Below are 18228 nucleotides of genomic sequence, written 5' to 3'. Positions count from 1 at the left end.
AACTTTAACCCTTTTATCACTAATTCCCTCAGGTTGTGTTTGATACTAACCCTTATTCTCTATAAGAATGCATGTAGACATACTAAAACCACGTAGTTCTGTGTACGTCATTTTGACTCCTGTGTTCCAGTGGCAATGGGTGACAGCTACTGTAGGGAGAGATGGAAAGAGACAGAGGAGGTGATAGGGGGGAGTGGCTAAGGAATACAGGGTAAGGGTAGAGGGGAGTGGCTACCGGGAATACAGGGTAACGGTAGAGGGGAGTGGCTACCGGGAATACAGGGTAAGGGTAGAGGGGAGTGGCTACCGGGAATACAGGGTAACGGTAGAGGGGAGTGGCTAACGGAATACAGAGTAAGGGTAGAGGGGAGTGGCTAACGGAATACAGGGTAAGGGTAGAGGGGAGTGGCTAACGGGAATACAGGGTAAGGGTAGAGGGGAGTGGCTAACGGAATACAGAGTAAGGGTAGAGGGGAGTGGCTAACGGGAATACAGGGTAAGGGTAGAGGGGAGTGGCTAACGGAATACAGGGTAAGGGTAGAGGGGAGTGGCTAACGGGAATACAGGGTAAGGGTAGAGGGGAGTGGCTAACAGGAATACAGGGTAAGGGTAGAGGGGAGTGGCTAACGGGAATACAGGGTAAGGGTAGAGGGGAGTGGCTAACGGAATACAGGGTAAGGGTAGAGGGGAGTGGCTAACGGAATACAGGGTAAGGGTAGAGGGGAGTGGCTAACGGAATACAGGGTAAGGGTAGAGGGGAGTGGCTAACGGGAATACAGGGTAAGGGTAGAGGGGAGTGGCTAACGGAATACAGAGTAAGGGTAGAGGGGAGTGGCTAACGGAATACAGGGTAAGGGTAGAGGGGAGTGGCTAACGGGAATACAGGGTAAGGGTAGAGGGGAGTGGCTAACGGGAATACAGGGTAAGGGTAGAGGGGAGTGGCTAACGGAATACAGAGTAAGGGTAGAGGGGAGTGGCTAACGGGAATACAGGGTAAGGGTAGAGGGGAGTGGCTAACGGAATACAGGGTAAGGGTAGAGGGGAGTGGCTAACGGGAATACAGGGTAAGGGTAGAGGGGAGTGGCTAACGGAATACAGGGTAAGGGTAGAGGGGAGTGGCTAACGGGAATACAGAGTAAGGGTAGAGGGGAGTGGCTAACGGGAATACAGGGTAAGGGTAGAGGGGAGTGGCTAACGGAATACAGAGTAAGGGTAGAGGGGAGTGGCTAACGGGAATACAGGGTAAGGGTAGAGGGGAGTGGCTAACGGAATACAGGGTAAGGGTAGAGGGGAGTGGATAACGGGATACAGGGTAAGGGTAGAGGGGAGTGGCTAACGGGAATACAGGGTAAGGGTAGAGGGGAGTGGCTAACGGGAATACAGGGTAAGGGTAGAGGGGAGTGGCTAACGGAATACAGGGTAAGGGTAGAGGGGAGTGGCTAACGGAATACAGGGTAAGGGTAGAGGGGAGTGTTGGCCAGCTGCTGTGGGTCAACAGGTGCTGAGCATTAGCCCTGGTGTGAGGGGACAGGACACAGACCAGGGAAGAGGACTGAGGGTAGTACTCACCTGGAGGGTTATTAGGCCTAACAGGGGGCTTCATCAGAGGTGCTGGCAACAGGAAGTTCTTAATAGCTTTCATCCCACCTCGCCAAAACACGTGCCCCGTCACACACAGACACGTACACACACACCAGCCGCCAACATGTCAAACACACCACTGTCAACCTGCTTTATTGGGTAAATTAGTGATCCTTCCTTCCAGGCCGTATGGATCCAGAGACCACTATACTATTCCAAACCTACGGCCATAAAAACTGTAGTCTTATACATGGTGTGTGTGTGTGTAAAAACTTAAGTCTTACGTTTTCAAACTATTACGTTATAAAAGGCATATGTGAATAAAGAGCTGCAGGATAGAAGGACTCTGGCTGCTCTATGAAAACTAGCTGTAGAGATGTAAGAGATATTTATGAAAGAGTTGGCAAAAACAACAAACGGTCCATAGGAATGTTCCTCTATGAAGCTAATAAATAAATGTGTCATGTATCATTAGGCGTGTTGAGAAAGAGGGGGGTTTGTCTCAGGGGAGAGGGGGAAGAGAGGGAGTAGAGGGGAGAGGGTTGATACCCGAATACAGCGGCGGGTTTATAGTTCTCTAGAAAAGTTTTGGGTGGATTTACATTGAGTCTAATGGCTCTTTCTCTCTGCCTGGGACTGGGCTGGCCCATTGTGGAGCCGCTTGTGTGTGTGTGTGTGCGTGCGTGCGCGGTGCAGCGGTCCTATTAATCTCTGCTTGCCACAGAACTGAACCTCAGGGGAGATGCTTATTAATGTGCCACTTAATAAATCAGGAAACCAAACAGGGTACAACTCGCAGCCTGGCAAGGCTGGCGCCTGCCTCACCCCCTTGGCTCCTATCCCAAAAGACTGCCTCATACCTCCTACCCTCCAAACCCCATTACCCAGACATGGTCTCACCCCCTTTCCAAAAGACATACCTACAACCTCCCCCAAACCCCACCCCTATGCCCCTAAACAAACTGTAGTCATAACCCCCCAAACCCAAACCCACCACCACACACCCCTACCCTCAGACAGGATCTCAAACCCTCTCATACCTTATACCTCCAACCCCAAAATCCCCCTCCGTATTCACCCCTAGACAAACTGTAGTCTCTCCCTATGCAATTCAATACAACTTCATTTCCCCCTTAAGAGTCCCGAGCTAATGTGTTAGTCAACAGTGTGTGCATGGGAGCAGTGTTCGCTCCTCTAGCCTGGATCTGGCACACTAAGGATACACTCCTCCGGGCCTCCGTGTTAGAGACACAGCGTACAAGGTCATTGCTGCGTCTGCTCTGCTAGAGGTCACTCAGGCAACACTCACACGGCGATGGAGTGTTTTATAGGTGGCGGGGCTCTAATTTAGGGATACGCCAGGTTCCGGTAGCGGAGAGTGAGAAACCAGATGTTCTATGAGGCGGGATACGCCGCGGGGAGGTGGCAAAGCGCTGGCGGAGAGATATGTCCTGTTCTTTAGGTCTAGGACTCTCTGTGGGAGCAGAGGAGAGCAGAGCACGGGGAGGGTTGGCTATAATTGGGGGATCTGGGCTCATAATTACAGGCACTTCAGTGCACATTCACCAAAAAACGAAAATGGGGCAGAGTGATTATTTTAAGCATCTGCCTTGCTGTTTTAATTGAAATGGCTTTGTGGAAAATCAGAAAACTCTAATTGGAGGGTAGTTATCCTTTACCCCCCGTCCCTCCCCACCAACCCCAGTACAGCCCTAAACCAAAGCCCTCCGAATGAGAGTTGGCACAGGTTCCACACACAGCACGGCACACAAAGGTAGTCTCCCTTTGTTCAGTGTAACAGTTTGTATGGGATCAGGAGAGCCAGTGGAGCCCTGTGGAGGGCCTGGCTTTGTTGGGTCATTAGTTAGGAGTGTTGATTCACTACATCCGCTGCTTTCTGGCTCTGACTCTCTCTCTGGTCTCTCTTTCTCTGGTCTCTCTGGACTCTCTCTCTCTCTGGTCTCTCTTTCTCTGGTCTCTTTTTCTCTGGTCTCTCTTTCTCTGGTCTCTCTCTCTCTCTGGTCTCTCTTTCTCTGATATCTCTTACGCTGGTCTCTCTCTCTGGTCTCTCCCTCTCGCTGGTCTCTCTTCTTCTCTGGTCTCTCTTTCTCTGGTCTCTCTCCCTCTGGTCTCTCTCACTGGTCTCTGATATTTCTTTCTCTGGTCTCTCTCACTGGTTTCTCTCCCTCTCTCTGGTATCTCTCTCTCTGGTCTATCTGGTCTCTCTCACTGATTATAATATTTTTTGCATGATTTTGGGTTTTGATGATTTTTGAAACATTAAAGTCACTATGCATTATGTGGGTTGAATGCTGTAACAACACAGAATAAAACAATTAAGTCCCATAATGGTAGTGACGGACCATGTGTGAATAACCATCAGTTATTCACAGTACTTTACTTTAATCAAATATGTCAGTTGTTGTGTATATTACATTTGTTTTATTTGATGACTTTATTATTTAATTCCAAGTCATCATCTCATCTCTATAGAGCTGCTTCCTATGCTGTTGGACAAAAATCCCAACTTTAGTAGTTCTTCAAAGTAAATAAGGCATACTTTTATTTCTGCTGAATAACAATACCTTGCGAAGCAACTGCTCTGTATCCCCTCTTGATCGCACATTCTTCTTTCTCTTACATAGCAGGCATAAAATAAACACAGACTGGACAAGCAGCTGCTGCGCTATGGATTATGGTCATTGCAGTTAAAAATCACGTTTTCTGCGCTAAACTATGTATAACATATTCCTGTTGGAAACTACAACTCCCTACTACATTGCACAGTTCGGGCATGATCTGATTTATCTCTAGAGAAACAGCAGCTCAAAAAACGGAACAAAATGGAATCCAATAAAATGTAACAGACATCAGTCAATTAGTTTTCTAAAAACCAAAAAATAACCAACATTTTGGTTTAATCGCTCAGAACTACTCTCTGGACTCTCTTTCTCTAGTATAGTTGCTATACAGTGGTTCCACTATATCCACTGCTCTCTCTCTCTCAGGTGACCCTAGACTGAGGTGAAGCATGCAGGCCCAGGCGTTGATCCTGCGAGGCGAGGGAGAGGCCCAGCGCGATGCCCAATCGCCTCCCTGAACTACACCCCAGCCTGGGTACCAGCCAGCCAAGAGCCCTAGCCCAGCTCCGCTCTGCTCTCCTCCGAGTGGTGAGGAATGTTTATTTTCCCTGGTAAATCTCTCTAATACCATCACTGCACATTTTATTAGAGGAGGCTCGCTGCGATGATTCCCCTGTGAGCCCCTAGTGGCCTGCTAAAGCCAGACGTGTGTGTGTGAGCACATGTCTGCTGGGTGTTCATACAGTAAGTGTTTGTGTATGTAGTCAAACCAGGGGGAAAAGACCCCCCTCCTTCTCTGTCCCTCCCTCACACCCCCCCCTCATCCCCAGATGTATTTTTCCTCTGACTAGATGGAAGATATTTACTTTGGCAGCAGCTATTGTCATAGGACCTTCAGTTTATTTTCCCGCCAGCAGGTTCCTCTACGGTTAGTTCTCTATGACCTGTCCCCCCCCCCACCCCCCCATTATCAAGACTGTGCATCATTCACTGTAATCTGTAGGACTTTAAAAAAAAATACACTGAAACACATTTGCTTTGTGTCAAATGTTTAAAGAACCTAGTCAGTTCTTATAGATCAGTGCAATAAAGGAGAAGTGAGGAGACAGATTGTTTAGACAACTGAAAAAGCTTACCCTCGTCCCCTTAGTTTGGTGATGTACTGTATGTGTTCTGCTGGGTGCTGCAAGTTTGGTCCACCATCAGGCTGTGTAACAGCATAATATCCCCCTTTGGTTTGGCCCACCATCAGGATGTGTAACAGCATAATATCCCCCCTTGGTTTGGCCCGCCATCAGGATGTGTAACAGCATAATATCCCCCCTTGGTTTGGTCCACCATCAGGATGTGTAACAGCATAATATCCCCCCTTGGTTTGGTCCACCATCAGGATGTGTAACAGCATAATATCCCCCCTTGGTTTGGCCCACCATCAGGATGTGTAACAGCATAATATCCCCCCTTGGTTTGGTCCACCATCAGGCTGTGTAACAGCATAATATCCCCCCTTGGTTTGGTCCACCATCAGGCTGTGTAACAGCATAATATCCCCCCTTGGTTTGGTCCACCATCAGGATGTGTAACAGCATAATATCCCCCCTTGGTTTGGTCCACCATCAGGCTGTGTAACAGCATAATATCCCCCCTTGGTTTGGCCCACCATCAGGCTGTGTAACAGCATAATATTCCCCCTTAGTTTGGCCCACCATCAGGCTGTGTAACAGCATATTATCCCCCCTTGGTTTGGTCCACCATCAGGATGTGTAACAGCATAATATCCCCCCTTGGTTTGGCCCACCATCAGGCTGTGTAACAGCATAATATCCCCCCTTGGTTTGGCCCACTATCAGACTGTGTAACAGCATATTATCCCAGTGATACGCTGTGTGCTGTGTTTGCATTAGGCTGTGTTGTCGAAGCCTGCGGTTAGTTACTGACAGATGTACTGACAGATGTATTTATTTGCGTGTTCATCCACCCAGGGGCCCATCTCTTCCCCTTTATCTCTCAGAGATCACTCATAACATAACATGTCACGTGCAATAGATTTCCTTTAGGTTTACAAGGGGTTTTAGGGAACAAGGCCCAACTGGCCTCTGCCTGGTCTGCTGGAAGTGTCTGCTACTAGAGGGGGAAATTGGTCTTTGTTGTTTTAGCGGAGACTGTTCTTTCAGCCTGCGTGTCGGCCCGCCCGTCACATGAACGTGTCAGAGCACGCCATTGGCATGGACACGCATTTGGCACGGCAGTGAAGGAGAGCGTTTCGGCACGGCCCACACTAACCGGCCGACCGACGGCAGGCAGGATCTGCTGGTGTTTGTTTGTAGGCCTGTCAAAGCAGACTACATGGCACCCATGTCTCAGTCAGTCACACAGTAGGCGGAGGAGAGGAGCAGAAAGCTACTGTCTGCGTCCCAAATGGCTCCCCAATACTGTATAGTGCACTACTTTTGACCAGGGCCCATAATGTGTTCTTAGAGAAAGCATTACTACTTACTTAGCTACTCCCCTTCACCCTTAACAAAGGGACCCAACAATGTTAAAGGATGCTCACACAGATTATTGTTCAGATTATTGACTGTTCTCATCAATTGTTGTACACAGTATACAATTGCCAACGTATAGAATACAGTACCATGCATGGAGACAGGGTTGCATGGTCTTTCGTGAGCAGTTAGCTCTGGTAGACTGGACTGGACAGCATCAGGGTGACATGTTTAGTGTAATTTAACCATGTTCCTGAGAAAAAGACAGAGAGAGTGTCTGGTTTATAGGTCTGCTTAATGGCAAGCTGTACAATTGACAGTAAATCCATACATTTAGCCCTATGGCGATACGACGATACCAGACTGTCGTAAAACTTTACTCTACTCACCGGCACGGCAGAATTTTCCATAAACACATTTCTCTCTTTTATTAACAACGATCACTATTTTATAGTTCAACCTTAAACCTCTAAGCCCACTCTCTCATGTCTGCAGTACTAATAGGAATAACTGGTAGGGAAAATAACCAGCCATACTTTTACTTTGGGTTCACTGAGGACTCTGCTCTTGTGGTAGGTCCAATGGGTTTATTAGAGCATAAACTGATTTTGAAATAAGCATATAAATTTTATTTTATTTTATCAGAGCAAAGCTTCCAAAACAAACGTTGGGGTCTCGATGCATATGTATCGCCCTCTCTGCTGTTAAATGAGTCTCTTTATTCGCCAGGCTGTCTGCTGAGCCCCTGAGCCATTAGATGGCTGGCTGGGTCAATACAGAGGCTGTGTGTGTGGAGCTGCTAGCCTCGCTAACCGCACTAACAGAGAGCCCCAGGCCCAAGAGTGCCCGGACGTTGACCACATCAAACCCGGCGAGGAGAAGGAGAAGGCCCAGTGCTGTGCTGTGTGAGTCGGTGTCTGTGGGTGTCTGAGAAAACAGCCTCCCCAAACAACTGTGGGCAGCCAGCAGCAGTGGCGGTCACACCGGGAGAGAGAAGTGGATGGAGGAATGGAGGGACGGAGTAGTGGAAGGGGAAGGCAACAACATCTATGCCCCAAACTAGCCGTCCGTTCTCCACCCTCCCTCCCTCTTCATGTTTGATTATGGGATTTAGGGGTAATTTAAGGTTAATTTCAACGGCGGTCCTGTTTTCCTAGCGTGTGCGTGTGAGGATTGATGCGTAAGCGTCACGCAGGGTGGACCGGGAGCGTGACAGATGAGGTGGAAACACTGTTAGATGGCTCGCTCTCGCTCATTTTCCTTGGGTGGGTTGAGACAGGATGAAAGTGATATGGATACTACACCGGGAGTCTGTGCCTGGGAGGCAGCGTCTCCATTTCTTTGATTGTCGAAAGGCATCGAAAGGCTTACTTTCATGGACAGTTTAGTTTAGTTTTCCACTCAGCACTATATTGCCCTCATACAGCTTACTGGAAGGTTCCTGGGTTCATTTAACTTAAGTCGAATCCAAAAGTCTTGGTCCAGGTACTTGCAGCAATGTTAGGCCTTACTTACTATCACTCTGCTCATACAGATGTAGGATATTAATTTGAGTCAGTTTGCTACAGCAGGAAAATATTCCTGCAGAAACAGGAAATGTGAATTATTATGTGGATTATAATTAATAGACATTTTTGTAGGGGTTGATACTTTTTGTGTAAGGGAAAATCAAGTCTGAAATGTCAAAGTGAAAATTACAAACTTCAGAAACCTTTTAAACCTCAAATACACTATACGTTTTAAATTGAAGGAAAGTTATCCTGCAACAGGGTGATCAAATTAAGATCCTACATCTGTAGTTCTGGGTCCAATAACAATGCATATAACAGGCGAGTGAAACAGACTGGCAGCAAGGTTTAGGTCCCTCACCATATGTCTGACTTCTGTGAAAAGCAGGGTTGTTCGCCACTTCTCTTCTGTCACACTGTCACTGAATGACCCCTGCCTGCATCTAGCCTCTGTCCTTGCCATTAGCTGTAGAGAGCAGAGCAGGAACCACAGATTTACAGTATACCTGCCATAACACTGACTGAGAAAGAGAAGAGACAGATATAGAAGCTCTGGCATCTGCTGCTGCCTGCAATATAGTACATCCACTGCCCCCCCCCCCTCTCTCCATGATTGCCCTTTTAAGGTTACCGCTGTGAATTTACAGGATGTTACTGATAACAGTGTAGCACACCTAAAAGACCATATGACTGGCTGTGTGAATAAGAAGCCTGTGCTGGGAGAACAGTAGGGGTTTTTACGAGTCCCCAGCCTCAGGCCTTTCTGTGTGTATATAAGACCCCACGACTCTCACTTTGATGTGGGGAAGTCTTACACACAGAAAACCACAAGAAGAAAAGGCATCTATGAAAAGCACAGCACCACATCCACATACCTGGAGATCAGCACAAAGGGCGACAAGGCTGTTAGTATTTAGTAGTGTGGTATATGGATAACTAAGCTGTTTGTATTTAGTAGTGTGGTATATGGATAACTAAGCTGTTTGTATTTAGTAGTGTGGTATATGGATAACTAAGCTGTTTGTATTTAGTAGTGTGGTATATGGATAACTAAGCTGTTTGTATTTAGTAGTGTGGTATATGGATAACTAAGCTGTTTGTATTTAGTAGTGTGGTATATGGATAACTAAGCTGTTTGTATTTAGTAGTGTGGTATATGGATAACTAAGCTGTTTGTATTTAGTAGTGTGGTATATGGATAACTAAGCTGTTTGTATTTAGTAGTGTGGTATATGGATAACTAAGCTGTTTGTATTTAGTAGTGTGGTAAATGGATAACTAAGCTGTTTGTATTTAGTAGTGTGGTATATGGATAACTAAGCTGTTTGTATTTAGTAGTGTGGTATATGGATAACTAAGCTGTTTGTATTTAGTAGTGTGGTATATGGATAACTAAGCTGTTTGTATTTAGTAGTGTGGTATATGGATAACTAAGCTGTTTGTATTTAGTAGTGTGGTATATGGATAACTAAGCTGTTTGTATTTAGTAGTGTGGTATATGGATAACTAAGCTGTTTGTATTTAGTAGTGTGGTATATGGATAACTAAGCTGTTTGTATTTAGTAGTGTGGTATATGGATAACTAAGCTGTTAGTATTTAGTAGTGTGGTATATGGATAACTAAGCTGTTAGTATTTAGTAGTGTGGTATATGGATAACTAAGCAATAAGGCACGAGGGGGTGTGGTATATGGCCAATATACCACAGCTAAGGGCTGTTCTTATGCACGACACAATGTGGAGTGCCTGGACACAGCCCTTAGTCAAAAAATCATAATTGAGCTCAGATGCATCCTGTTTCCATTGATCATCCTTGAGATGTTTCTACAACTTGATTGGAGTCCACCTGTGGTACATTCAAGTGATTGGACGTGATTTGGAAAGGCACACACCTGTCTATATAAGGTCCCACAGTTTGGAACCACCAAGACTCAAAGACGCAAGGCTGTAATCACTGCCAAAGGTGCTTCAACAAAGTACTGAGTAAAGGGTCTGAATACTTATGTAAATGTGTTATTATATTTTTAATACATTTGCAAAAATGTCTAAAAACCTGTTTTGGTTCTGTCATTATGGGGTATTGTGTGTAGAATTATGAAATAAAAAGTTATAAATGTAATCTGTTTTAGAATGAAGCTGTAACGTAACAAAATATGGAAAAAGTCAAGGGGTCTGACTACTTTCCGAATGCACTGTATACAGTATCACAAACCCCGGAGGAGCCTTATTGCTATTATAAACTGTTTACCAATGTAATTAGAGCAGTAAAAATAAATGTATTGTCATACTCGTAGAATGCAGTCTGATATACCACGGCGTTCAGCCAATCAGCATTTAGGGCTCGAACCACCCAGTTTATAAGGGGCTCCTGAGTGGCACAGTGGTATAAGGCACTGCATCTCAGTGCTAGAGTCATCACTACAGACCCTGGTTAAATTCCAGGCTGTTTCACAACAGGCTGTGATCGGGAGTCCCATAGGGCGGCGCACAATTGGCCCAGTGTCGTCCGGGTTAGGATTTGGCCGGGGTAGGCTGTCATTGTAAATAAGAATTTGTTCTTAACTGACTTGCCAAGTTAAATAAAGGTAAAATATTTTTTGAATATATGATACAACTAGCAGTGAGGTGAGTCCAAAGTAGTGCACTATAACGTGTAGGAAACCCTGGTCGTTTAGCGTCGCTTTAGACATGTGAGACCAGGTGAAGAATTTAGGTTGGTGTGGTGATTGGTGTAGTCAGGTTTGGTGTCTGGTCGGGATTGAATCCTGCAGTGGTTGTTGCACTCCAGGATACCCCTGATCTAGAGAATCGGGTGTCACTTGCGATACAACCCTGGTGGGTGTGCTTTACTATTTCAGGGTGACTCACCGTCCACAGAGCTGATGTAGTCGGGCAGGTGTGCTGCTGCGGCTGCTGCTGCCGCGGCCGCCCCGGTCTGCAAGAGGAGGTCTCCGTAGGTGCTTCTGCCACTGGCCATGAGGTGGTAGTACTGTGTAGGGTTGGCCCCTGGAGGGGGAGGGGGCAGGCTGAACAGACCACGCTCCTTCAGGTGCTCATGGGTCACTGTAGGACAGAGAGTGGGTGAGATGAGAGGCACCTGTTAACTAACCAACAATTGACACAGGGAAGACTGGCACAGGAACAGACAGACAGCGAGAGAGGTAAAGATAGACAAAGAGAGACAGAGACACAGACAGAGAGAGAGAGAGAGAGAGAGAGAGAGAGAGAGAGAGAGAGAGAGAGAGAGAGAGAGAGAGAGAGAGAGAGAGAGAGAGAGAGAGAGAGAGAGAGAGAGAGGAAATGAGAGGACGTAGAGACAGACAGACACAGAGAGTGTGCATTGCTTCACAGGTTTGAAGATCTTTGCTACAGCAGATGCCTGGGGGCAAAAAGGCTTTTGGTCAGCGATGGGTGAAGTCTGAGGTTTGATGGGGTGTGTGAATGACCCTGGGGAGTAAAGGAAGAAGACAAAGAAGGAGAAAAAGAAAGAAGGGATAACACATTCCTGCTTTTCTCATGTCTCGTACATAAATTAACTGTGACAGACTATCTGCTCACACCCACCCACACACACCCACCCACCCACACACACCCACTCACACACACACACACACACACCCACTCACACACACACACACACACACACACACACACACACACACACACACACACACACACACACACACACACACACACACACACACACACACACACACACACACACACACACACACACACACACACACACACACACACACACACACACACACACCACACACACACACACACACACAGAAAGCCATAAATGCTAACCATAGTGAGTAGCAGGGAAACCCTTGAGCACCACAGTAATATTGATGTAAAACATGTTAACACCTGCACCCAGTAAACCCACATTTAAAAGTGTCACAAGCTATAAGAGTGAGAGATGGATTTGTTTCTTTCCTTTCCTTCACAGCGAGCCACTGTGGGCTAAAGCCATTACTGTGGCCTCCTCCCCCTGTTTCCTGCTCTCCGTTTGTCCCTGTGGATATGTCAGGGGCTAATGTCTCAAATCATCAAATCAAATTTTATTGGTCACATATAGGGCTGTGGCGGTCACAAAATTTCGTCAGCCGGTGATTGTCAAGCAAATAACTGTCAGTCTCATTGTAATTGCCCGTTTATTAACATAAACACATTTAGCATGTCCTGGCTTCCACACAGGGACTACAAGCCACTGATGCGGACCTTTGGAACATCTACATTTTAAAAAGTATAATAAATCCATGTAATATAGCCTACACCTTCACAATAAATCCATTATGTACTTTAAACAGGTCTAAAGAAGCATGATATGAACAAAATGTATTCTATTTCAGAAGAAAAGAAAAGCATACTCTGAGTTGTCCTTATGTTAGGTCCTGATGTGGCTATGCCATATGGCTGTGGGCTACACTAGTTCATTTAGCAGACAAGATTTGCTTAGAATTCCATAGCATTATTTTATATTATTTTATAGTATGAAGAATTCAACTGAACAAAGCTGAATTAAAAAAAAAAAATATTCTCCAGACGATTTGAGGGAGTGTGCACATGCAGCAATTCCAATTCCATTGGATCGGTGTCCCTTCCACGGGACGGTTGAGATAACATAGGCTAATGCGATTAGCATGAGGTTGTAAGTAAGAAAATGTCCCAGGACATAGACATATCTGATATTGGCAGAAAGATTACATTCTTCTTAATCTAACTGCACTGTCCAATTTACAGTAGCTGTTACAGTGAAAGAATACCATGCTATTGTTTGAGAAGAGTGCACAATTTTGAACATGAAAAGTTATTAATAAACAAATTAGGCACATTTGAGCAGTCTTGACACAAAAGTTTGAACAGAAATACAATGGTTCATTGGATCAGTCTAAAACTTTGCACATACACTGATGGCATCTAGTGGCCAAAATCCAAATTGCACCTGAGCTGGAATAATAGATTATGGCCTTTCTCTTGTGTTTCAAAAATGATTGTACAAAAAAAATAAAAAAATAACGTTTTTTCTTCTTTGTATTATCTTTTATCAGATCGATTGTGTTATATTCTGCTACGTTCCATTCACATTTCCATAAACTTCAAAGTGTTTCCTTTCAAATGGTACCAAGAATATGCATATCCTTGCTTCAGCTACAGGCAGTTAGATTTGGATATGTCATTTTAGGCGAAAATTTTAAAAAGGGGCTAATCCTTTTAACAAAGAAATACAGTAGGTATTCCTATATGCTTAATTTAGAGTTATTAATGTAACTTTAGTTGTTCTACAAACGTTGGGCTATATGTTTGGCTTTTTAATACATTGTAAGGCTGCATGATGAGACTAAAGATGATTTGAAAAATAGTCGCTTGAAAGGTATGAGCTCTGCTTTGTTTTTTGTGTGCAGGTTGTACACACTTCAATAGTCTCTCATTCACAATTTGACAAAAAAAAACATGCCTTTTGCGGCCCAGAGATCAGAGTTGTGACCTTCTTCCTGAGTGCTATTCTATTCTGTGCAATAAATAAATATTCCAAACATAGTCTGGGAAAGTTGTGGGGTGCAATAGATCCCAAATGAATACAACCACTAGCATCCCCCAATATTTGTTTACGCAATGTGGCTGACACAATAGATCAGAACATTTAGTTTAAAATGTTGATAAGCTATTTCTTCACATTATCGTGGTAGTAGGCTATAAGTACAAATGTTCCATTAGCGGGTAAACACCATTATCAAAAGTGGCAGCAAATGCAATTATGCATGTAATGCTTTTATTATAAAGGTGCATTGTTATGTTGAAAATGTTCTTCCCCAAACGTTAAACTCACGTGCTGCTTATATATGCCAGTTAGGCTCTAACCCCCTTGTAAAGCGGATTCATGTGCTTAATTTTAAGAAGCTATTTAGTTGTGATACAAACCTTATCAAAACATATAGTCCTATGGGCTAGGCTACATGAGGTGTGCGACTATGATTAGAAAAAGTCACAAAATAAAACCAGTTTCTAAAGTTGGGCATCATTCACAAGTGATCATATATAATATTGTGATAGGCTAATCTTTCAAAAACGAGAACATTTCTAAGTGACCCCAAACTTTTGAACGGTAGTGTATTTAGCAGACGTTATTACGGATGCAGCGAAATGCTTGTGTTCTTTGCTCCAACAGTGCAGTAATATCTAACAATACACACAATACTCTACTGTTAGAAAAGGGAGGAAGAAAGGAGAGGGAGTGGAGGGATAGAAGGGTAGTTTGAGCTCCCTCAAAGGGCTTAATGTCTCTACTGTTAGTTAGTGAAACTGGGGAGAAAAGAGAGGGGGGTGGAGGTTTGAGCCCCTTTCCTCTGCGTTACCAAAGCCACGGGCCACACCAAAATGAAGACCAAAAACATATTGATGTATAATTTACGTGATATTCAGTCGAGTAGAATAGGAAGGAGAAGATTGAAATACTTTAAAAAACAAAATCTGATATAATTTTTTGCATAATAATTTCATCTGAAAGAGCTTATAGACATTGACCCATTTAAAAATGTAATCTTGCTATATCAGAATGTGAACAACTCGTAAAAAGACTATGGTCAAATCAGCTGTACGAAAAAAAGCTACCAAAAAATATAAAAATAAATTAGAAATCATGCAAACAACTGATTGTATCTCATGAAAGACAAAAGAAACAGAGAAATAAGGTTTAAAAAAAAAAAAAAGAAATAAAAGAGAACAGGAGGCCCACAGAGAAGCTCTCCTCGCCTGCCAGATCACATAACCACTTCCAGTACAGATGCTTTGTGTGGACTGGACAGACACTAAAGATGGTGGAGGATAGTGGATAGGACAGACACATTAAAGATGGTGGAGGGTAGTGAATAGGACAGACACACTAAAGATGGTGGAGGGTAGTGGATAGGACAGACACATTAAAGATGGTGGAGGGTAGTGGATAGGATAGACACACTAAGGATGGTGGAGGGTAGTGAATAGGACAGACACACTAAAGATGGTGGAGGGTAGTGGATAGGACAGACACATTAAAGATGGTGGAGGGTAGTGGATAGGATAGACACACTAAGGATGGTGGAGGGTAGTGAATAGGACAGACACACTAAAGATGGTGGAGGGTAGTGAATAGGACAGACACACTAAAGATGGTGGAGGGTAGTGAATAGGACAGACACACTAAAGATGGTGGAGGGTAGTGGATAGGACAGACACACTAAAGATGGTGGAGGGTAGTGGATAGGACAGACACACTAAAGATGGTGGAGGGTAGTGAATAGGACAGACACACTAAAGATGGTGGAGGGTAGTGAATAGGACAGACACACTAAAGATGGTGGAGGGTAGTGAATAGGACAGACACACTAAAGATGGTGGAGGGTAGTGGATAGGACAGACACACTAAAGATGGTGGAGGGTAGTGGATAGACACACTAAAGATGGTGGAGGGTAGTGAATAGGACAGACACACTAAAGATGGTGGAGGGTAGTGGATAGGACAGACACACTAAAGATGGTGGAGGGTAGTGGATAGGACAGACACACTAAAGATGGTGGAGGGTAGTGGATAGGACAGACACACTAAAGATGGTGGAGGGTAGTGAATAGGACAGACACACTAAAGATGGTGGAGGGTAGTGAATAGGACAGACACACTAAAGATGGTGGAGGGTAGTGAATAGGACAGACACACTAAAGATGGTGGAGGGTAGTGAATAGGACAGACACACTAAAGATGGTGGAGGGTAGTGAATAGGACAGACACACTAAAGATGGTGGAGGGTAGTGAATAGGACAGACACACTAAAGATGGTGGAGGGTAGTGAATAGGACAGACACACTAAAGATGGTGGAGGGTAGTGAATAGGACAGACACACTAAAGATGGTGGAGGGTAGTGAATAGGACAGACACACTAAAGATGGTGGAGGGTAGTGAATAGGACAGACACACTAAAGATGGTGGAGGGTAGTGAATAGGACAGACACACTAAAGATGGTGGAGGGTAGTGAATAGGACAGACACACTAAAGATGGTGGAGGGTAGTGGATAGGACAGACACACCAAAGATGGTGGAGGGTAGTGAATAGGACAGACACACTAAAGATGGTGGTGGGTAGTGAATAGGACAGACACACTAAAGATGGTGGAGGGTAGTGAATAGGACAGACACACTAAAGATGGTGGAGGGTAGTGGATAGGACAGACACACTAAAGATGGTGGAGGGTAGTGGATAGGACAGACACACTAAAGATGGTGGAGGGTAGTGAATAGGACAGACACACTAAAGATGGTGGAGGGTAGTGAATAGGACAGACACACTAAAGATGGTGGAGGGTAGTGAATAGGACAGACACACTAAAGATGGTGGAGGGTAGTGAATAGGACAGACACACTAAAGATGGTGGAGGGTAGTGAATAGGACAGACACACTAAAGATGGTGGAGGGTAGTGAATAGGACAGACACACTAAAGATGGTGGAGGGTAGTGAATAGGACAGACACACTAAAGATGGTGGAGGGTAGTGAATAGGACAGACACACTAAAGATGGTGGAGGGTAGTGGATAGGACAGACACACTAAAGATGGTGGAGGGTAGTGGATAGGATAGACACACTAAAGATGGTGGAGGGTAGTGAATAGGACAGACACACTAAAGATGGTGGAGGGTAGTGAATAGGACAGACACACAAAAGATGGTGGAGGGTAGTGAATAGGACAGACACACTAAAGATGGTGGAGGGTAGTGGATAGGACAGACACACTGAAGATGGTGGAGGGTAGTGAATAGGACAGACACACTAAAGATGGTGGAGGGTAGTGGATAGGACAGACACACTAAAGATGGTGGAGGGTAGTGAATAGGACAGACACACTAAAGATGGTGGAGGGTAGTGGATAGGACAGACACACTAAAGATGGTGGAGGGTAGTGAATAGGACAGACACACTAAAGATGGTGGAGGGTAGTGAATAGGACAGACACACTAAAGATGGTGGAGGGTAGTGGATAGGACAGACACACTAAAGATGGTGGAGGGTAGTGGATAGGACAGACACACTAAAGATGGTGGAGGGTAGTGAATAGGACAGACACACTAAAGATGGTGGAGGGTAGTGAATAGGACAGACACACTAAAGATGGTGGAGGGTAGTGAATAGGACAGACACACTAAAGATGGTGGAGGGTAGTGGATAGGACAGACACAGTAAAGATGGTGGAGGGTAGTGAATAGGACAGACACACTAAAGATGGTGGAGGGTAGTGAATAGGACAGACACACTGAAGATGGTGGAGGGTAGTGGATAGGACAGACACACTAAAGATGGTGGAGGGTAGTGGATAGGACAGACACACTAAAGATGGTGGAGGGTAGTGAATAGGACAGACACACTAAAGATGGTGGAGGGTAGTGAATAGGACAGACACACTAAAGATGGTGGAGGGTAGTGAATAGGACAGACACACTAAAGATGGTGGAGGGTAGTGAATAGGACAGACACACTAAAGATGGTGGAGGGTAGTGAATAGGACAGACACACTAAAGATGGTGGAGGGTAGTGAATAGGACAGACACACTAAAGATGGTGGAGGGTAGTGGATAGGACAGACACACTAAAGATGGTGGAGGGTAGTGGATAGGATAGACACACTAAAGATGGTGGAGGGTAGTGAATAGGACAGACACACTAAAGATGGTGGAGGGTAGTGAATAGGACAGACACACAGAAGATGGTGGAGGGTAGTGAATAGGACAGACACACTAAAGATGGTGGAGGGTAGTGGATAGGACAGACACACTGAAGATGGTGGAGGGTAGTGAATAGGACAGACACACTAAAGATGGTGGAGGGTAGTGGATAGGACAGACACACTAAAGATGGTGGAGGGTAGTGAATAGGACAGACACACTAAAGATGGTGGAGGGTAGTGAATAGGACAGACACACTAAAGATGGTGGAGGGTAGTGAATAGGACAGACACACTAAAGATGGTGGAGGGTAGTGAATAGGACAGACACACTAAAGATGGTGGAGGGTAGTGGATAGGACAGACACACTA

The 18228-nt window shown here is 45.0% G+C and overlaps 1 protein-coding gene across 2 annotated transcripts in view; it reads right to left on the bottom strand.

The window, feature by feature from the left end:
* LOC129816580 (zinc finger protein GLI2-like) overlaps positions 1 to 18228 on the bottom strand; it is a 124425-nt gene that overhangs the window by 25287 nt on the left and 80910 nt on the right. For both annotated transcript variants that reach the window (XM_055871213.1, XM_055871214.1), the window contains one exon: positions 11025 to 11219. In XM_055871213.1, coding sequence (XP_055727188.1) covers positions 11025 to 11219 — 195 coding nt within the window. The remainder of the gene's footprint in view (positions 1 to 11024; positions 11220 to 18228) is intronic.

The sequence above is a fragment of the Salvelinus fontinalis genome, chromosome 19, assembly GCF_029448725.1.
Source record: "Salvelinus fontinalis isolate EN_2023a chromosome 19, ASM2944872v1, whole genome shotgun sequence".
Lineage (NCBI taxonomy): Eukaryota > Metazoa > Chordata > Actinopteri > Salmoniformes > Salmonidae > Salvelinus > Salvelinus fontinalis.
Note: the sequence above shows the minus strand (reverse complement) of the source record. Positions and strands in the feature narration are given on the sequence as shown.